At 55.7% G+C, this 17,884-nt stretch overlaps 1 protein-coding gene across 1 annotated transcript in view; it reads left to right on the forward strand.

Annotated features, from left to right (window-relative positions):
• Positions 1–17,884, forward strand: part of SNX8 (sorting nexin 8) — a 50,957-nt gene that overhangs the window by 31,633 nt on the left and 1,440 nt on the right. The window contains exons 4-10 of the mRNA XM_007943018.1: positions 1,286–1,407; positions 5,118–5,198; positions 9,015–9,187; positions 11,039–11,171; positions 13,559–13,627; positions 14,814–14,960; positions 15,623–15,772. Coding sequence (XP_007941209.1) covers positions 1,286–1,407; positions 5,118–5,198; positions 9,015–9,187; positions 11,039–11,171; positions 13,559–13,627; positions 14,814–14,960; positions 15,623–15,772 — 875 coding nt within the window. The remainder of the gene's footprint in view (positions 1–1,285; positions 1,408–5,117; positions 5,199–9,014; positions 9,188–11,038; positions 11,172–13,558; positions 13,628–14,813; positions 14,961–15,622; positions 15,773–17,884) is intronic.

Raw genomic sequence — 17,884 nt, forward strand, 5'->3', positions numbered from 1 at the left:
TCTCCAAGGCTGTCAGTCTTCAGAGAAGCAAAGCCCAAACCACACCCACTGCCGTGGAGTCCATTCTGACCCACAGCGCCCCTAGAGGACAGAGTGGGACTGCCCACAGGGTCTCCAAGGCTGTCATCCTTATGGGAGCAGATCAGCAGGTCTTTCTCCCGTGGAGCTGCTGGGTGGGGTTGAACTGCTGACCTTTGAGTTAGCAGCCCAGCACTTAACCACTGCACCACCAGGGCTCCTTTTAGCTGAATGAAAGCAGTTAGTGGTGGGTGTGTTACAAAGTGATGAGAAAGGGAAAGCCGAGTTAACACACGCAGAACCCGCTTGCTCAGAGAGAAGTGCTGGGAAGGCGTCACAGAGACAGTTTCCAGTTAAGGTCAAAGCTGGGACTCAAACTTGGTTCCAAGTCTGTTGGTCAGAACCTGGCTGTTTTTGGCCGGCCAGCTCTGTGGGAGGAGCTCTGGTAGCTTAGTGCCTAAGGCACTTGACTGCTCACCAGAGGCTGGCACGGTTCACACCCAGCAGCCACTCCTCGGAAGGAAGGTTGAGCAACCTACTTCCGTACGGAAACGCAAGGAGGGGTCGTTATGGGTTGGGTCCGACTCGACAGCACACAACGACCGTAGCTCTGTGGGGGCGGGATGTGGGCTGGGCTCTGCACCTCTCTTCCCCTCGGCCTCTGGCGTGTTTGTTGTCCGGCCCTGTCCCTGCACTGAGTCCTACGGCAGCTGCGTGGGGCGCTGTGAGCTCCGTCCTGAGCTACTTCAGGCTCTGCCTCAGGGTGGCAGGTGTCAGGGCCTGAGCGAGGCCTCTCTGGGCCTGGGTGCGTGAGCCGTTGTCTCGGTGTCTCGGTCACCCTGGTGGTGCTGTGAGGCAAGCAGCACAGGTGGGGCCTTTGAAAGACAGACGTGGACCCCTCGTGGTGAGGGGGCTGGGGGTGCTAGTCCTTCCGTGGGCTCTGGGGGAAGGTTCTCTCTCCCTCCATGGGCTGTGGGCTCTGCAGGGAGGCCTCTCCCGCTCTGTGCTCAGGGGAAGGTCCTTGTCTCTTTAGCCATGTTCCTTTGTCCTTGGCAATCTCCATGTGGCTGGGCCTCTGTCCTCCCATCTCTGCTGGCTGGCTGCTCAGTCTGCTCTTCCGTCTCAGAACACACACCATACACCAATCCTGCCCGTTGACAGCAGAGAACCCACTCCCAGGTGACATTGTGGCCGCAGGGCTCGAGGCCAGGGTCCCTGCCTTTTCAGGGAGCACGTTCCACCCGTCACGCCCACGTTCTTCCCGCAGCCGACAGGGAGTTCATCGAGGCCCGGAGACGGGCCCTGAAGCGCTTCATCAACCTGGTGGCCCGGCACCCCCGCTTCTCCGAGGACGTGGTCCTGAAGCTGTTCCTGTCCTTCAGTGGCTCTGTGAGTAAGACCAGGCCAGTCTCGCACAGCTGTGAACGCCCTGCCATCCGTCCTACATTTCCTCAGGTCCCACACCCCACTTCCCTGAAGGAAGTTACTGTACCTGACTGACATCAGGTTTATTTTCTTTCCAAATAGTAGGTGGAGTGGGAGTTTGCAGAGGTGGCCGGGATTCAACTGTGGGTTTTGTGTGTCCCTGTGGGGATTCAGAGCTGGGGGTCACTGTACCGCATGACTTGGGACTCTCTGGGTGGTGCAAACATGTCGACTCGACTGCGAACTGAAAGGTTGGGGGTTCGAACTCTACCAGAGCTGACACAGGGCACTCTGCCCCGTGAAGCCAAGAAAACCCCGTGAAGCGGTTCTAGTCTGTAACACGGGGTTGCCACGAGTTGGAATCGAGGTGACAGCCACTTTTCTTTCTCTTGTTAGTGTGACTTACTTATTTATCCACCCAAAGCCGGATTATGTGGGAAACCTAGAAGCATCCCTTCCCCTAGGCTGTGGCCCTCAGTCACCCTTCAGTCCTGGACCTGAACTCAGCCCGGGGTTCAGCTTTCAGCCCAGAGACGGACCGGTCTGCATGGTGAACAGCAGCACCAGAACAGTCCTAGAACAGTCCCCCCCGTGAGGTCGAAAGGGCCGTGTTTGCCTCGGAAGAAAGCGCCGGCGGCAGGCAGGGGTAGGAAGGAAGGACGGGGGGCTGGGAGCCAGAGGGAGGTGGGGAGCGCTGTTACGCGCTGCGGACTGCAGTCAGTGCCACGGAGCGGAATGCACGGCTGTCGGGAAACCAGTCTGCGCTGCAAACCAGCCAAATCGCAGTAGGAGTTACAAAAAGAAAAAGAAAAAAACATTTCGTAAATTCCCTTTCCATCGAGAGATGAGGTCTAGAGTCACTGCTACAGCGTGGCTGTGGCCTGGCCGCTCGTGGAGCCAAGCGTGGAATCGGGCGTCCGGCGGGGGAGGAGCCCGCGGGCTGCTTGGGAGGTTTGCGGAGGAACTGGAGGCTCCCGGCTCAAGCACGGGCACACCTCGCTGTATTGCGCTTTGCAGGTGACGCGGGACTCTGCCAGCCCTGCATTGGGTGACTTGGTCGGCGCCCTTTCCCAGTGGCGTGTACACGCGTTGTGCCTGTGGTCATTTGGGCCGTTCCTGCGATACCCGTGCTTTTTCATGACGCTGTTGCACACATAATACACACAGTGGAGTGTGAACACAACTCTTCTTAGTGCTGGGAAACCAAGAACACGTGGGGCGCCCTCCACTGCGGCGTTCACTTCATCGCGGTGGTCTGGGGCCGAACTCGCAGGATCTCCAAGGTGTGCCTATCAGTGTTTCCTTAAAAAGGCAACATCAGCAAAGCGGAAAGCCAGCTTAGCCTCCTTCAGGTGGCTCCGACTCACGGCGACCCCGTGTACCGCGGAAGGAGACGCCGCCCGGGCCTCGTGGTCCTCGCTGTGCTGGGCCCGTTGCTGCGGCCGCCGTCAGTCCATCTCACGGAGGGTCGTCTTGTTTTCCTCTGACCTTCCACTGGCCAAGCATGGCGGGACCAGTCCCTCGTGACAACATAACCAAAGCACGAGAGACGAGGTCTGCTCGCGTGGCTTCGTGTTCTGGAAGGTTAGAGCATCTGCACACGTCCTTGCTTCACTCAGAGCCGAGAGCACTGGCTTCCCCAGACCGCTGACCCGTCCTGCCAGGAGACTCGGGCTGTTCTGAGGAGACGCTGAGGCTGGGCTCTTGGCCCTGGCTGAGGAAGCTGTGGGATCTGCCCCCCCCCACAGATGACGTCTGTCTGTCAGTCTGCCGGTCTCTCTCTCCTGGGGTTGGACCCTGGGGTCTGCTCCCTGCAGGCTGATAGGAGAGAGGGTTTACCCATCGTGGGTGGGAGAGAGGGACAGGTCCAGTGACAAACACTGCCTGGGCAGTTGGGGTTCTGAGGTTCTCCACTGTTACATGGGGACCCTTCTGACAGGTCCCCTTGGGCACCAACGAGGGGGCCCCAGGCCTGGTGCGGCTGCTGCCGCGCAGAGACGCAGACCACTGCTCCAGCTCCAGCGGTGCCGTGTCAGCACTCGGTTTGCTTCCTGTTTCCTGAGCAGCGGCCGAGCCTTGACCCAAGTACGACTGAGATTAGCTGTCCCTCTGTGACAGCCCGCGGTGGGTGGAGGCACCTGCCAGTCCTGCGTCCCCTACTGGACCCGGGCCAGAGGTTCTTCCCTGGAGCAGGAGGCCAGGCCTTCTGAGCCCTGGGGCTGGAAAGGCCCCTGGAGACAGACATCTGTCTTGTGAGAAGAATGTGGCGAGACCTGTGAAGGAGGGAGCGGTGTGCACAGTACATGTGTGTGTGCAGTGCGTGCTCGGGCGGGGCTTCCAACTGGCTCATCCCGCTTGGACCCCCAGCTGGAAATTCACCTTAACCCCCAGAGAGACTGAATCAGAATCCACGTAGTAACAGGATCCCCAGGTGACGCTTATATGTACACAGAACACATATACATGTACACAAAAACACATAATGTGTACACAAGAATACATATATGTGTGTACAAGAACACATATATGAGTATACAAGAACACATACATGTATATAAGAATACATTGTACACAAGAATACATATATATTTATACAAGAACAAACACATGTACATAATACACGAACACAAGAACGTATAATGTGTACATAAGAACATGTACACAAGAACACAATGGGCTCACAACACATATGAGTGTATACGAAAACAATGATACACAAAGATACATATATGTGCACACAAGAAGACGTGTATATGAACATTTGTGCATACGAATGCATACATGTATACATGAACACGTGTACCCAACACATACACATGTACACAAGAACACACATGTACACAAGAATACATAGATGTGTACACAAGAATCACTCGAGGATTGTGTTAAAATGTAGATTCTGATTCAGTCTCTCTGGGCTGGACAGGTGAACTCCTAGCTGGAGGTTGAACCAGAATGAACTGGTTCCTGGCCCTGGGCTTGGGACAGATGGAAGGAGCCAGAGGCACACAGGTCTGTTATTCGGTGCTGAGCCCCATCTGCCCATTTTCTTTCCACAGACAGCTGTTTCCTGACCCTTCCTCCCATGCTACTGTTTCTTGGTAAATGGGGAGAATTTGGACTGATGGCTCTTGCAGGCATCTCTGAAATTCTGGAATATTCCTCAGGGCACAGATGGCTGCGGCTCAGTGGCTTCATCTGAAGCTGGGTTCTGCCAAGGTGCCCCCTTCCCAGGGCTGCGGTGCTGTTTCTCCTGGAGCACCCGCCCTTTCTCCCTCTCCCTCCCAGTGTTGGGGACCCCTTGGCCTGGGGTCTACTTGCATGGGCAGAGACCCCCAGCTTCCCCTGGTGCCCCATGGAGAGCCTGGCGGATTCTGACAGAGAGACGTCTCTGACAGACAGACGTCCCTGGGTCCCTGGCTTGCAGGGAGTCATGCTGTCACGGCCTCTTGCTCCAGGTGGGAGGCCTTGTCCTGTTGACTGTTGATACAGCAGGCTTCCTGCCCCACGAGACACTGGAATGGCCAACCTGGGGAGAAAACTAAGCGGAGCAGCTGAGGGCCGAGGGGTCCGTGTGGGAAGCTGTCGTCTGGGCTCCTCCTGCGTCCGTGGCCCGGCTGGCTGCCCTTTGCCTGGCCGGGGCTGGAGTGTGATGTGGTTTCTCGCCTTTGCAGGATGTGCAGAACAAGTTAAAGGAGTCGGCTCAGGGTGTTGGGGACGAGTTCCAGCGGTGCAAACTGGCCGCTCGTGCCAAGGTAGGTGTGACGCGGCCCTTAGCTGCAGCCAGTGATGCGCTCTCTGAGGCTTCGTTTTCCTCCCTTGGTTGTTGAGGACAGACCCAGCAGAAGTGGTACCGTCGGATCAGTTCTGCATGTACCGTTCAGCGCCAGGGGTCACGTTCAGCGCCAGGGGTCACGTTCTTCAGTGTGCTCCACCGCCACCTCCTGTTCTGAGATGTTGCTCCCCGCGAACATCAGTGCTCTGCACCCGAGCTTCCTGTCCCACCTCTCGGGTTGCTGCTGCCTCTTTGATCCCACAGAGATAGACCTTCAGAGTGGGGGCTCAAGACAGCTTTCTAGCTGAACTCCTGTTTGCTTTTAAGAAGACTTCAGGAGCTATTTTTGGTTTAAAGTTTATAAATTATCTCAGGGCAATAGTTTCAGAGGTTCATCCACTCTCCATGGCTCCAGAAAGTCTAGAGTCCATGAGAATTTCAAACTCTGTTTTGCATTTTCCCCCTTTTGGTCAAGACTCTTCTATGGACTCTGATTCCATGCAGATAGTTTTCTGAGAGCTCAGTGCTCAAGGCAGACTTCTTTTAATGTATTTTACTGAAATATAATGTATGTACAGTGAAATATACAAAATAAAGTGACATGGGTCAATGCATTTTTTTTTTTTTTTTTTGCAGTGTTCCCTCTCCTCCTTTCTCACCCCTGGCCACCAACAAAGAAAGTTTCCCTCCATATGTAAACATTTCCTTGACCCTCCACAACAATGAACCAATACTATATTTGTCCTTCTGTGATTGACTTACTTCACTCAGCATAATGTCCTCCAAGTTCATCCATATGATGCGGGGTTTTGCAGACTCTACATTATTCTTTCATGCTGCACAGCATTCCATTGTGTGTACGTACCATAGTTGGGGCATTCATCTTCCACTTTAAATCTTAGAGATAAGTCCCTCGCCAGATATGTAATTATTGGCAAATATGAATTTGTTGCTCTCGTTTTTGTTATGTGCTTTTTTGTGGTGGTGATTTCCTTGTTCCATATAATTTTCTGTGCTGAGCTCGTTTTGTTTATGAACTGTGTTATCACTTCCCTCATTGCTATTGTTTTAGTATTTGCTGAATATTTGTGCTGGTCCTCTTTTTTGATGTGAAGTTTTATCACTTTTCTTTGAGGTTACCCTGTGATTTATAGTTTTCTTCCCAAGTTTAGAACAGTCTGTTTCTGTCTTGCAGTTGTCTTGACTTGTCTACCATCTAGAAGTTCTGTAACGACACAGTTTTTTCCCTCTTTTTGGTTTGTAGTTGTCCTCACCTGTCAATTGATGTCTCTGGTTCCCTGTTTACAATATTGTAGACTTACTTACTTTGGATACTTCCATAGCTGGGTTGGTTTCTGGGTTATGTCATCATGTGGGTTAATGGTCAGTTGTTGTTGGCTGTTGTTGCTTCTTTGTCCAAAGGACTCCCTTTAGCATCTCTTGTAAGGTTGGTCTGGTTTTAACAAATTCCCTTAATTTCTGCTTATCTGGAAATGTCCTAATTTCACATCATATTTGAGGGACATTTTTTCTGGGTACATAATTCTTGGTTGGAAATTTTTCTCTTTCAGGGTTTTATATATTCACCCCATTGTCTTCTTGCCTGCGTGGTGTCTGCCGAGAAATCTGAGCTTAGTCTTATTGGTTACTCCTTGTAGGTAACTTTTCGTTTTTCCCGTGCTGCTCTTGTTATGTATTAAAGGCGAGATGGACTATACGGAGTCGCCAAGCACTCTGAGACCTAATCAAGCGTTAAAGCCTTTATTTCCGGGGTTGAGAGGAGGCTCATGCCAGAAAGGGCTGTCAACCCAGAAGAGCGGCTTCACAGGGTTTATAAAGACAAAACCCACAAGCTGGTGGGGTGTAATATTGAGTATCTCTTTTCTAGCCTTTGCAAGCAATCTCTTACAGAATCAGAAAGCAATGTTAAACTCAATTTAGCAAATAACACCTCTAAAGAAACTCCTTGGCATTGTGGTTAGGCCTCATCTGCTCTGGGAGCTTCAACTAGGACTCAGCCTTTGCAAGCAGACTTTTACAGAAGCTGAAAAAGCATTATACTTGCTCTAGCAAGTGACACCTATACACTTAGCATTTCTGGTAACATTTCAGCATCACGGGGGTTCTCACTGTGACCCGGCTCTGTACTCACTGTTTTCATTCAGGGTTTTCCACTAGTTGGTGCCTAATCCATGTCTATATACTTCCTTTCAAAGCTCAGGGCTCCAGGATTATCTTCTGCATCTCTGTCAATTGGTTTTTCTTTTCTTTGTTGAAGAGGGTCTGTGTTGCTTGTCTGCCTTTTCCTCCATCTTATTGGAAGTTCAAGCAGACTTCCTTTACTAATTAAGCTAAACTGTGGTTTTGTTTAGAAGCCTTGAGGGGGTATTTTTTGTTTAAGTTTTACATTTTTAGTTGATAATATTTCTCTTGCTTCCTTCGTATGCCAGGAATATGCTAAGATGTGTTGCGTGGTTTTCTCACTTAACGCTCAGGGTGGTTCTGAAACGTAGGTGATGTTGTACCCATTTTACAGGCAGGGAAATGGCCTCAGAGAGGCTGTGCTGAGCTTGCCCAGGTCCCAGGGCCAGACGTGGGCAGGGCTTCTCAGGACCACAGCCCACCATGCACCCCGGCCAGGTGGTGGGCTGCCTCTGTGCTGGCATTATTAGTTTTCAGACTTCAGGGGGCTGGATTTTTGATTTTTGCATTTGTCTCTTTAAAATTATAGAATGTGGCATTTTTTTTTTTCTCCAAAAAAGGATTAAAGAACTGCTAGTAGTTTGTTTTTTTTTCCCTTTTTAAACTGCTTTCCAGCAGAAATAATCCTTTGGCTTTACTGTATGCCCTCACGCTTTCTGTTCTGGAAGCCTAAAAGAGGTTAGTATTAAAGCTGTAAGAAGGCCCATGGGTGGCTCAGATGGCTTACGCTGAGACGCTAACCTTAGAGGTTGGCGGCTCAAACCCACCCAGTGGGACCATGGGAGAAAAGGCGTGGCACCCTGCCCCGTAAAGATGACAGCTAAGCAGACCCTAGAGGGCAGGTGTGCCCTGTCCCGTGGGATTGCCATGAGTTGGAATTGACTTGCTGGCACCCATAACAGCACCAAAGCTTGTTAGACGCCTTTGGGCTCCCCCTCAAGCGGTGCGTCTTTGAGGAGCACATGTGTATCATTGCAGCTTGAGCACCGTTAGCGGTCATGGAGCTGCTGCGGACGGGATCTCCAGGTTGATCCGAGTTCCTGGGGGGTGCAGACGGTGAGCCCACTCTGCTGCTCACCCAAAGGTTGGGTGTTTGAGTTCACCCAGAGACGCCTTGGAAGGAAGGTCTGGCAGCCTACTTCTAAGAAATCAGCAGCTGAGAACCCAGTGGAACCAGCTCTGCCCTGACCCACGTGGAGGCGTGTGCACTGTGGTCACTGGTACTGGTACCTGTGATCACGTTGTATTGAACACTCTGGTCTCACTGTCGTGGGCTGGCTTAGGCCTTGTTATGTGGATGTAGTGGTGGAGAAGAGATGCTGAGGGCAGACATCAGAGAGCAGAGGAGGGTGCTTGGGGCTGGGGTGGGGGGGCTGGGGTGTGTCGGGGTCTGACGCGACCCGGCTCCGCTCATCCTTGGTGGGGGTGGGCGGGCTGCTGTTTTCTGAGAAGCATTTCTGGTCTGGGAGCATTTCGGCGTCACGGAGGGTCTCACTGTGACCCGGCTCCGCTCGTCCTCGGGGGACGGGCTGCTGCTTTCTGAGGGCCATTTCCGGTCCGGCAGCGTTCAGTGCCTTTCCCCTTCGTCCCCTAGGACTTCCTCCCAGCTGACATCCAGGCCCAGTTTGCGGCGAGCCGGGAGCTGATTCGAAACATCTACAACAGCTTTTACAAGCTCCGGGACCGGGCCGAGCGGATTGCTTCCAGGGCCATCGACAACGCTGCTGACCTTCTCATATTTGGGAAGGAGTTAAGGCAGGTGGCCTTGTGGGTTCGGTGGGCGTGGCGCATGGATGTGACAGCCTGCAGCATATCACAGATGGCGGGGTTGGTGCGGGACCAGGCCGCGTTGCCTTTGCTGGTACCCAAGGTTGCCGTGAGTGGGAGCCGGGGCCAGGCAGCTGGTAGTTGGCAGCAGCCGCAGGGCCCAGCTAGCTGGGGAGGGACTCTATGGGCTCTGTTTATGGGCGTGGAGCACGGAGTGTGTTTCTCTGGTGGGGCTGAGTCGACTTGCACCTCAGTGACTCCACAGGAGAGAGCAGCCCCGTAGGGTCCTCAGCTGTTGTCTTCCGGGGGCAGGTCACCAGGCTTTCTCCTGAGGAGCTGCTGGGTGGGCTGGAACCCCCAGCCTTCGAGGAGCAGCCGGGCACCTAACCAGTGCGGGCCCAGGGCTCCGTGTATTTAGTTCACTGTAATGCATGCTGTTCTGACCCTTTTGGCTCCAAAAGCAGAGCTGGCAAAGTAAGGCTCACATTTAAAAGAGAACGGGGTGGGTAGGTGGGAGTTCGGTAGTAACCAGGCAGAACAACAGGGAGTCCTAATCATGGGGTCGGTTGCTCTTATCGTCAGGAGTACAGTGAGAAGAATTCATTTGAGTTGAGAAAGAACAAATCTACTCACTGCCGTGGAGTCAATTCCAGCTCATTGCACCCCTAGAGGGCAGAGTGGAACTGCCCCACAAGGTCTCCAAGGCTGTCAATCTTTATGAGATGCTCTGCTGGCACAGTGGTTAAAGCGTTCAGCTGCTGACCAAAAGGTCTGTGATTCGAACCCAACCAGCTGCTCCACAGGAGAAAGATGAGGCAACCTGCTTCCCTGAAGACTGACAGCCTTGGAGACCCTGTGGCGCAGTTCCACTCTGTCCTCTAGGGGCGCTGTGGGTCAGAATGGACTCCATGGCAGTGGGTGTGGTTTGGGCTTTGCTTCTGTGAAGATTGACAGCCTTGGAGACCCTGTGGGCAGTTCCACTCTGTCCTCTAGGGGCGCTGTGGGTAAGAATCGACTCCATGGCAGTGGGTGTGGGTTGGGCTTTGCTTCCGTGAAGATTGACAGCCTTGGAGACCCTGTGGGCAGTTCCACTCTGTCCTCTAGGGGCGCTGTGGGTCAGAATCAACTTGGCAGTGGGTTTAAATCTTTGTGGAAGCCGACTGCCTCGTCTCTCTCCTGTGGAGCAGCTGCTGAGTTTGAACCTCTGGCCTCCTGGTTAGCGGCCTGATGCTCTAACCACTGTGCTACCAGGGCTCCTTTTGATGCGTGCACGCCCCTGAAGGGGGCGGAGCTTCCAGCCTGGGACTCTGCTTCTCAGCAGGCCCCAGGACGGTGCTGTCACACACGATGGCACGCGCAGCTCCGGGGTCTTGTTGAAATGAGGAGTTGATGGGTAGGTTTGGGGTGGGGCCTGGGACCCTGCGTTTCTGATAGACATCTGGGTTTTCCACAGAGCACCTTCTGGGTGAAGGCCCCTGGGTAGTGCACACAGTTGGAGCTCCACTCCTGGCCACAAGGTTGGCCGTTTGAACTCACCCAGCGGCACTGTGGAAGAAAGACCTGGCAGTCTGCGTCTGTAAAGACATTGTTCTTGGTGCTAGGTGCTGTCGGGTCGATCCTGACCCCTAAGCCACCTCATGTGCCAGAGTAGAGCCACCAGGGCTCCTTTCTGCCAGCATTGCGGCCACCAGCGCCCTGTGGAGCTCAGTTCTGTTCTAACCACTCGGAACTGGCTCCACACGGGTTCTCTCGGAGACGCTGGGTCGAGAGGGGAGGACATGGCGGCTGCCCTGGGCTGACGTGGTGTTTAGGGCAGACTAAGCTCCAAGGCCTGTGTCTTGCTTTCCCTAGTGCTCTGGGGTCTGACACGACCCCGCTGCCCCCCTGGGCCGCTCTGAGCAGCAGCGTGTGGGGGTCCCTGAAGCAGGCGCTGAAAGGCCTGTCTGTGGAGTTTGCACTACTGGCTGACAAAGCTGCACAGCAGGTGAGTGAGGCTGGAGGGCGTCGCGGGGCGGGGGGCCGCCCCCTCCGTCACGTCAGGTCCGTGTCTGGAGCGTGTGAGCTCCTGTGTCGCAGGTCGGGGCGATGGCCCAGATGACCCCCTCTGGTGTCCTGAGAGTGGACTGTGCTGAGGGGAAGGGTTCAGTCTGCCCTGGGAACGTGGCCTCAGGATTTCCAGGCTCCTCCTGGCCTGTTCCCTTTCCTGTTCTCCTCGGTGCATTTGGTGGGTTTTCAGGAACTTCGAGTGATAAGGGGTGTCCTGGTTCCCTAGTGCCATGTGGAATATACCACAAATGGGATGGCCTTAACAAACAGGAGTTTATTCTTACAATTTAGAGGCTTTAAGTCCAAGTTCAAAGCGACAAACTCTAGGGGCTGGCTGAAAGCCCCTCAGCCTTGGGCTTCAGCCCTGCCTTCAGCTCCTGGCCCACTGGAGCTAGAGGCATTTCTTCACTCAGACAGCTGCTGGCTGCTGAGGCTAAGAAGCCCAAGGTTGACAAATAAAATGGCATAGTCCTGTGTTACCAAACCACATGGCAGGCCATTAACTTAAGTCCATTGTAAGTCCCAACGTCGGCAGAGCATGGCATGCTGCTGAACAATGACACGGCTACAAGCAGGGTCCAAGCGTGCCATAGGCCAGAGACCACTCCCAAAGCTGCTGCTCATGTATGGGAAGCAGACCACATTCCCGAAGCAGCTACTCAGCTGCTTGTGGTAGATTCTACCATGGAGCTGATTACCAGGCTCATCATGGGGAACACTACATCCAGCTGCCCAGCCACTCCGCCAGGCCCAGCCAAGCTGACACAGACTTCACCACCACACTCCATCCTCTGCCCTTTGAAAATAAATCTATGAAACTGGAAAAGCAAGCAGGGGGGCTGAGGGATCGTTTCTAAAGCCCCGTTGAAACCTTCATCCAATGGCGCACTTGTCTCTGAAACGTGGGGGGAGGCCTGGGAAGCCCCCGGCTCCTGTGGCGCAGCTGGTGGACGGCTCTAGATGAGGAGGTGGTGGTCTCTTGTGACTGGATGCCGATTCCGACTCGGCCTGAAGGAGGAGCGGCTCTGGCATCTGACGGGGCTGCGGCTGCAGTCGGGGCTGCTCCCCAGCACCGTGGCTTGTTGGTATTTCGCAAATGCTGCTCTGAAGTCAGCCCTGGGGGCTCCTGTCCCCCAGCGTCCTCGCTGGGGAGTGTGCACATCCTAGGAGTGCCATGGAGCGTTGCAGAAGAGTGTCTGCTGGGGTGGAGGACTGTGGTGGGGGCTGGAAGCTATGACCCCGGTATCTCAGATACCAGCAGGGTCCCCCATGGGGGACAGGCTCCCACGCACCTTCCAGACTAAGATGCAGAAGAAAGGCCTGGTGATTTACTTCCGGGAAGACTGGCCACTGAAAACCTTACGGATTGCAGCACGCTGTTGTCTGATGGCACGCTGGAGGATGTGCTCCTCAGTCGGAGGGCATCAGAATGCGACTGGGCAAGAGTCGCAGCACGCCGCTGTCTGATAGTGCCTGGAAGGTGAGCCCCTCGGTCGGAGGGCATCAAGAGTGCGACTGGGCAAGAGCTGCCTCTGCCAAGTCAAGTTCATCTTCAGGAGCTGACGTGGCAAGACTTGAAATGAGAAGAAACAGCTGGAAACAGCCATTAATAATTGGAACGTGGAATGTAAGAATCTACAAAAGAGGAATTGTCAAAAATGAAATGGAATGCTTGAAGGTCAGTATCCTAGGCATAGTAAGCTGAAATGGAGTGGCATTGGCCATTTTGAATCGGAAAATCATACGGTCTACTGTGCTGGGAATGACGAATTGAAGAGGAATGACATCACATTCATCATTACAAAGAACATTTCAGGGCCTGTCCTGAAGTACAGCGCTGCCAGAGATAGGACAGAATCCGTACACCTACTAGATCAGTTAAGAGAACTGTTACTCAAGCTCATGCACCAACCACTAAAGCCAGAGATGAAAAAAATGAAACTTTTTTTTTTAAAATCAATTTCTCCAGTCTGAAATTGACCAAACATGCAAATACTGGTAATTACCAGTGACTGGATTGGAAAAGTCAGAAACAAAGCAGGGCCAATAGCTGGAAAATACGCCTTGGTGACAAACCGATGCCAGAGATTATGTGACAGCATCCTGCAGGACCAGCGATCTGTTCACCGGAAAGACGTGAAGGACTGTCCACATGGACCTCGCAGGAGGAGTCACAGGAGCCCAGGGACTGCCTCTGTGGTAACAGACGGACAGCTGGACATCGGCGTCAGAAGGAGAGGCTGTGGGGCTGCAGGGTGCGGGGAGGGGCGCGGCTGTGGGTGCGGGCTGCCCGTTGCTTGTTGGTGACCTCACCGTTGTTCGCAGGGTAAGCAGGAGGAGAGCGACGTGGTGGAGAAGTTGAACCTCTTCCTGGATCTACTCCAGTCCTACAAGGTTGGTGTGGCTGCTCTGCCCTTCGGGGTGTCACCTTGCGTCTTTCTGCTTTGACTCTGGGGTACGGACTGCTGTGGGGCAGACGGCTTGGACTGTCTCTGGTCTCGCTGGCGTGAAGTCCCCCGGCAGCTCAGAGAGTGGAGTTGTCTCGGGTCAGGGTGGCTAACACGCTTGCCCTCTCCAAGTGTGTGATGGATGGGGAGGGAAGAGTGAGGCTGCCTCTGCCAGTGGGTGGGGTCCTAAGACAGCATGCCTCGGTTCAGTGCAGGGAGCTTCCTAACTGAGGAGACAGAGGGGCTCAAGGAGGGCTGGCCAGGTACCCCGGGGCCTTGCAGAAGGTTCCTCTGTTGAGAGGGACAGTGAGGGGACAATTGAGTCCCAGCTCTGACTGTGGCTAGTGTTCGGAAGATTTCTGGTTGGGGTACTGGAGGGTGTAACTCCCTCTTAGGCACGGAATGGCCCACCTTCTCCCAGGTGGACACTGAATACCAAAATTCCAAGCCAGCTGCTGTCAGAACAGTTCCCACGCCTGGTGCCCCTGCGTGGGTCACAGCAGAGCCGGCTCCACGGGTCTCATGCCTGGTGCCCCTGTGTGGGTCAGAGCAGAGATGACTCCACGGGTCTCAGTGGCTGAGTTTTTTGGAAATCGATTTCCAGGCCTGTTTTCCGAGGTGCACGCGTCCCTGGCACTCTGGAAGGACAGTAGCTTTCCGGAGTTGGAGAGTGTTTAGTCTGAGGTCCAGAAACAGCCTAATTTTCCTGGTTACACGTGTTTTTAAGAAATGAACTATTGCCCCCCTTGTTTCTCTCGCTCCCCTTCTAAACTGAGCTGTGCCTTGTGGTGTCTGGTCGGTGCCGGTGCGGATCCGGCCGTGAGGCACTGTGGGAATGACAGGGTCAGGTTAGGCTGAGGCGCCCCTCGGTGGACCGGCCGGAGCACCCAGGCGCAGTGCAGAGCGCTCTCCCAGGGTGGAGTGGGTGTGTGCGCGAGCTGTCTCAAGAAAGACTGCAAGGAGCCTTCTCTGCCGGGGTGCTAACCGCGTTTATTTTTGAGCCATTGTTTGCGGGTGTGCACGCCTCCCCCACGCTGCTGCCTCCCACCGCCTCCTTTCAGGGTTTCCTGCGGCGGGGGGCTGAGTGGGGGTGGCTGGGGCGGGTCCGGTGGGTGAGTGCCGCCCTCCCCCAGGACCTGTGCCAGCGGCAGGAGAAGTGCGTGCTGCACCGGCACCAGCGGGCCCTGCACAAGTACAGCCTCACAAAGCGGCAGGCGACGAGCGTAGCGCAGGGCGCGGAGCCCGAGTCTGCAGACCGGTTGGAGTCCCGCATCATGGAGGTGGGGCCGGGGGCGAGGGACGTGACCGGAGGGGCTGGGGGAGGGCCTGTGGGTGAGGGGCGTGGCCAGAGGGTGTAAGGGAGGGCCTATAGGTGAGAGGGTGTGGGCAGGGGACCTGGGGCAAGGCCTAGGGTGAGGGGGCGTGGCCGGGGGCCTAGGGGAGGGCCTGTGGGTGAGAGGGCGTGGCCGGAGGGTCTAAGGGAGGGCCTATAGGTGAGAGGGTGTGGGCAGGGGACCTGGGGCAAGGCCTAGGGTGAGGGGGCGTGGCCGGGGGCCTAGGGGAGGGCCTGTGGATGAGGGGGTGTGGTCAGGGGAGAGCTTGTAGGTGAGGGGGCTAGGCCGGGGCGGCCTGGGGGAGGGCCTATGTGCGAGAGGGCTTGGCTTGGGCAGCCTCGGGGAGGGTCTGTAGGCTAGAGGGTGTGGCCTGAGCAGCCTGGGGGATGCAGGGCTGGGGCTGAGCGCACGTGTGGGTGGAAGTGGGGATGAGATCTGTCCCCAGGTGCCTGAGGGATGACTTTCCCAGCTCCTTTGGTCTGATTCTCGCCCTGCTGGGGGACTGCAGAGCGCTGGGGTTTAGGGGTTGGCTTGAGACAAGGGGCTTGAGCGTGGGCCTGGGTCTCCTGTCCTGAGCGGCCGCCTGGTAGAGTCGCCTTCCTCCGCAGCAGGAGAACGCCATCCAGACCCTGGAGCTGCGCACACACTTCTCCTTGTACTGTCTGCACCAGGAGACGCAGCTGGTACACGCCTACCTGCCGCTCACCTCCCACATCCTCGGAGCCTTTGTGAACTCTCAGATCCAGGGCCACAAGGAGGCGAGTCTCCCCTGCTCCCACCCACTTGCCGGGCGTCCTCTGGCCCGGAAAGGTTATTTAGAGAGCTAACAGGCGGGATAAGCAGGGACCCCATGGCGTGGTTCCTGTTTCGGTCTCGCGCATAGCCAGCACTGGAGCAGTGAGGTTGTCCGCATGGTTCTTGGGGGGTGGGACTAGACCAAGAAAACCAGACTCAATGCCATCAAATCGATTCCAGCTGGTAGCGGCCTGCTTTGGGTTTCTGAGGCAGTGAATCTTTATGGAAGTAGATCTCCCCATCTTCCTTCCACAGAGTGGCTGGTGGTTTTGAACCGCCAACCTTCTGGTTAGCAGTCAGATGCCTTAGGCACTAGGCTACCAGAGCTCCTTGGTGGGAGCAGGGGGACAGAGAGAGCCACAGAGGAACCGTTTCTCACTTTGGGGAGTTCGGGAAGCCAAAGGTAAAGCATACGCACTCCCTGGTGCCTGAGGCGAGGAGAGAGTGCTCGGGTGATTCAGGGAGTCCCACAGACGAGGTATTTCCTCCAGGGCGAGATGCTGTGAGTGCCTGAGACATTGCAAGCAGAGAGGACCCTGCCCAGCTGGCATGCAAAGCCACGTGGCTGTCAGGTTCTCTCTGGCTGTGTTTTCTCAAACGTGTCCCTGACCTGATGTCCCGGGACGCTCTCCCTTCTCAAAACGGCACCACGTGTGTCCCTGACCCGATGTCCCGGGACGCCATGAGGCTGGCCTGGGCTGAAGCAACACTGGAAGGTGACCCTGTTGGTTCTTCTAGACTCCCCATGTTCTGAGATGTTGCCCAGGGCCCCTTGCCTTGTCAGTTACTGCAGAGGCCTCTTGGCCATGCAGGGAGCACAGCCAGGTCCTGGGAGGAGACGTGTGATGGGGGCAGACTCCAGGCGCCCTGACAGCTCAGACTGTCAGCCCTGTCTTCATACCTCCTTCCCCCAGGGGCTGCCAGCGCTGCTTTGCGGCCTTGGTCGAGGCCCTTAATCTCTGGGGCTTAGCTTTCCTCTCTGAGGGATGGTGGAGTATCTGACCCTGCTACCATCAGTGGTTGGTGCAGGGACACCGTGGGTGATGGGCAGATACAGTGCCCAGTTTATGCCCATTCTGTGGTTGGTGCCAGGAGCGGGGATGGATGACACTAACCCTGCTATGAGGACTGCTCAGACCAGTGGGGAACCCAGAGAGGGCAGGCAGCCAGAGAAGAGGCTCTGGCGCCAGTGGGTGGCTGTGAGGTGCATGGGGCTGGCGGGGCGGGGCGGGCCCAGCCTGGAGGGTTGGCAGCACTGCTGCCTACGGGCCCAGGAGAGTCTTGTGTTGCGGCACGTGGTGCCAACACGGGCCTGTAGCTCACACGGAGCCTGGGCTCTCAGGAAGATGGGCAAACCCATGAGGATAATTCCAGGTGCCCAGGTCGGTGGCCAGCACCCCAGGGCGTGGGTGGGTGACGTAGGGCCCAGCATGCAGAGCCTGCTGTGGAGCCGGGATGCAGGACGGGGGCCGGATTGGAGCAGACGCCTGGGTTCTGGGCCACGAGGCCCACGGGACAGTAAGACAGACATTCTGGCCGAAGTCCCCTGCTCTGTTGAGGTATGGCGCTCTTGCTGCCTCAGTCCCTCTGTCATGGTCCCCCCTCAAGTCTAAAGAAACCCGACACTTTTGTCATTGAGTTGTCAGCTCTAGGTAACAGTGGTAGTCGGTGTTAGGTTGTGTTTCACTGGTGTTGCCTGGAAAATTTAAGGTGCCCAGGAGGCCCTGTGAGCTCACCACATGCTGGGGTGCCTGCCGGGTGAGTGTGGGAACGGCAGGCTTGAGCTGAGGCGGTGGCAGTGTGCGGGCGAGGGAGCGACAGGGATGACTGTCTAGCGGCAACACCGAGCGTTGAGCGGTCATGGGTGGAGCGGCCTCGGGCTGGGACCACGCGGCGGCCGGAGCTGATGAGGACAGAGGATGTGTGACAGCAGCATATGACATGACAGCAGGCCGTGACATGACAGCAGGCCGTGACGTGACAGCAGGCCGTGACGTGACTGCAGGCTGTGGCATGACAGCAGGCCGTGACATGACAGCAGGCCATGACAGCAGCACGTGACATGACAGCAGGCC

The sequence above is a fragment of the Orycteropus afer genome, unplaced genomic scaffold (genome assembly GCF_000298275.1).
Source record: "Orycteropus afer afer isolate SDZICR_OR568_19922 unplaced genomic scaffold, OryAfe1.0 scaffold00006, whole genome shotgun sequence".
Lineage (NCBI taxonomy): Eukaryota > Metazoa > Chordata > Mammalia > Tubulidentata > Orycteropodidae > Orycteropus > Orycteropus afer.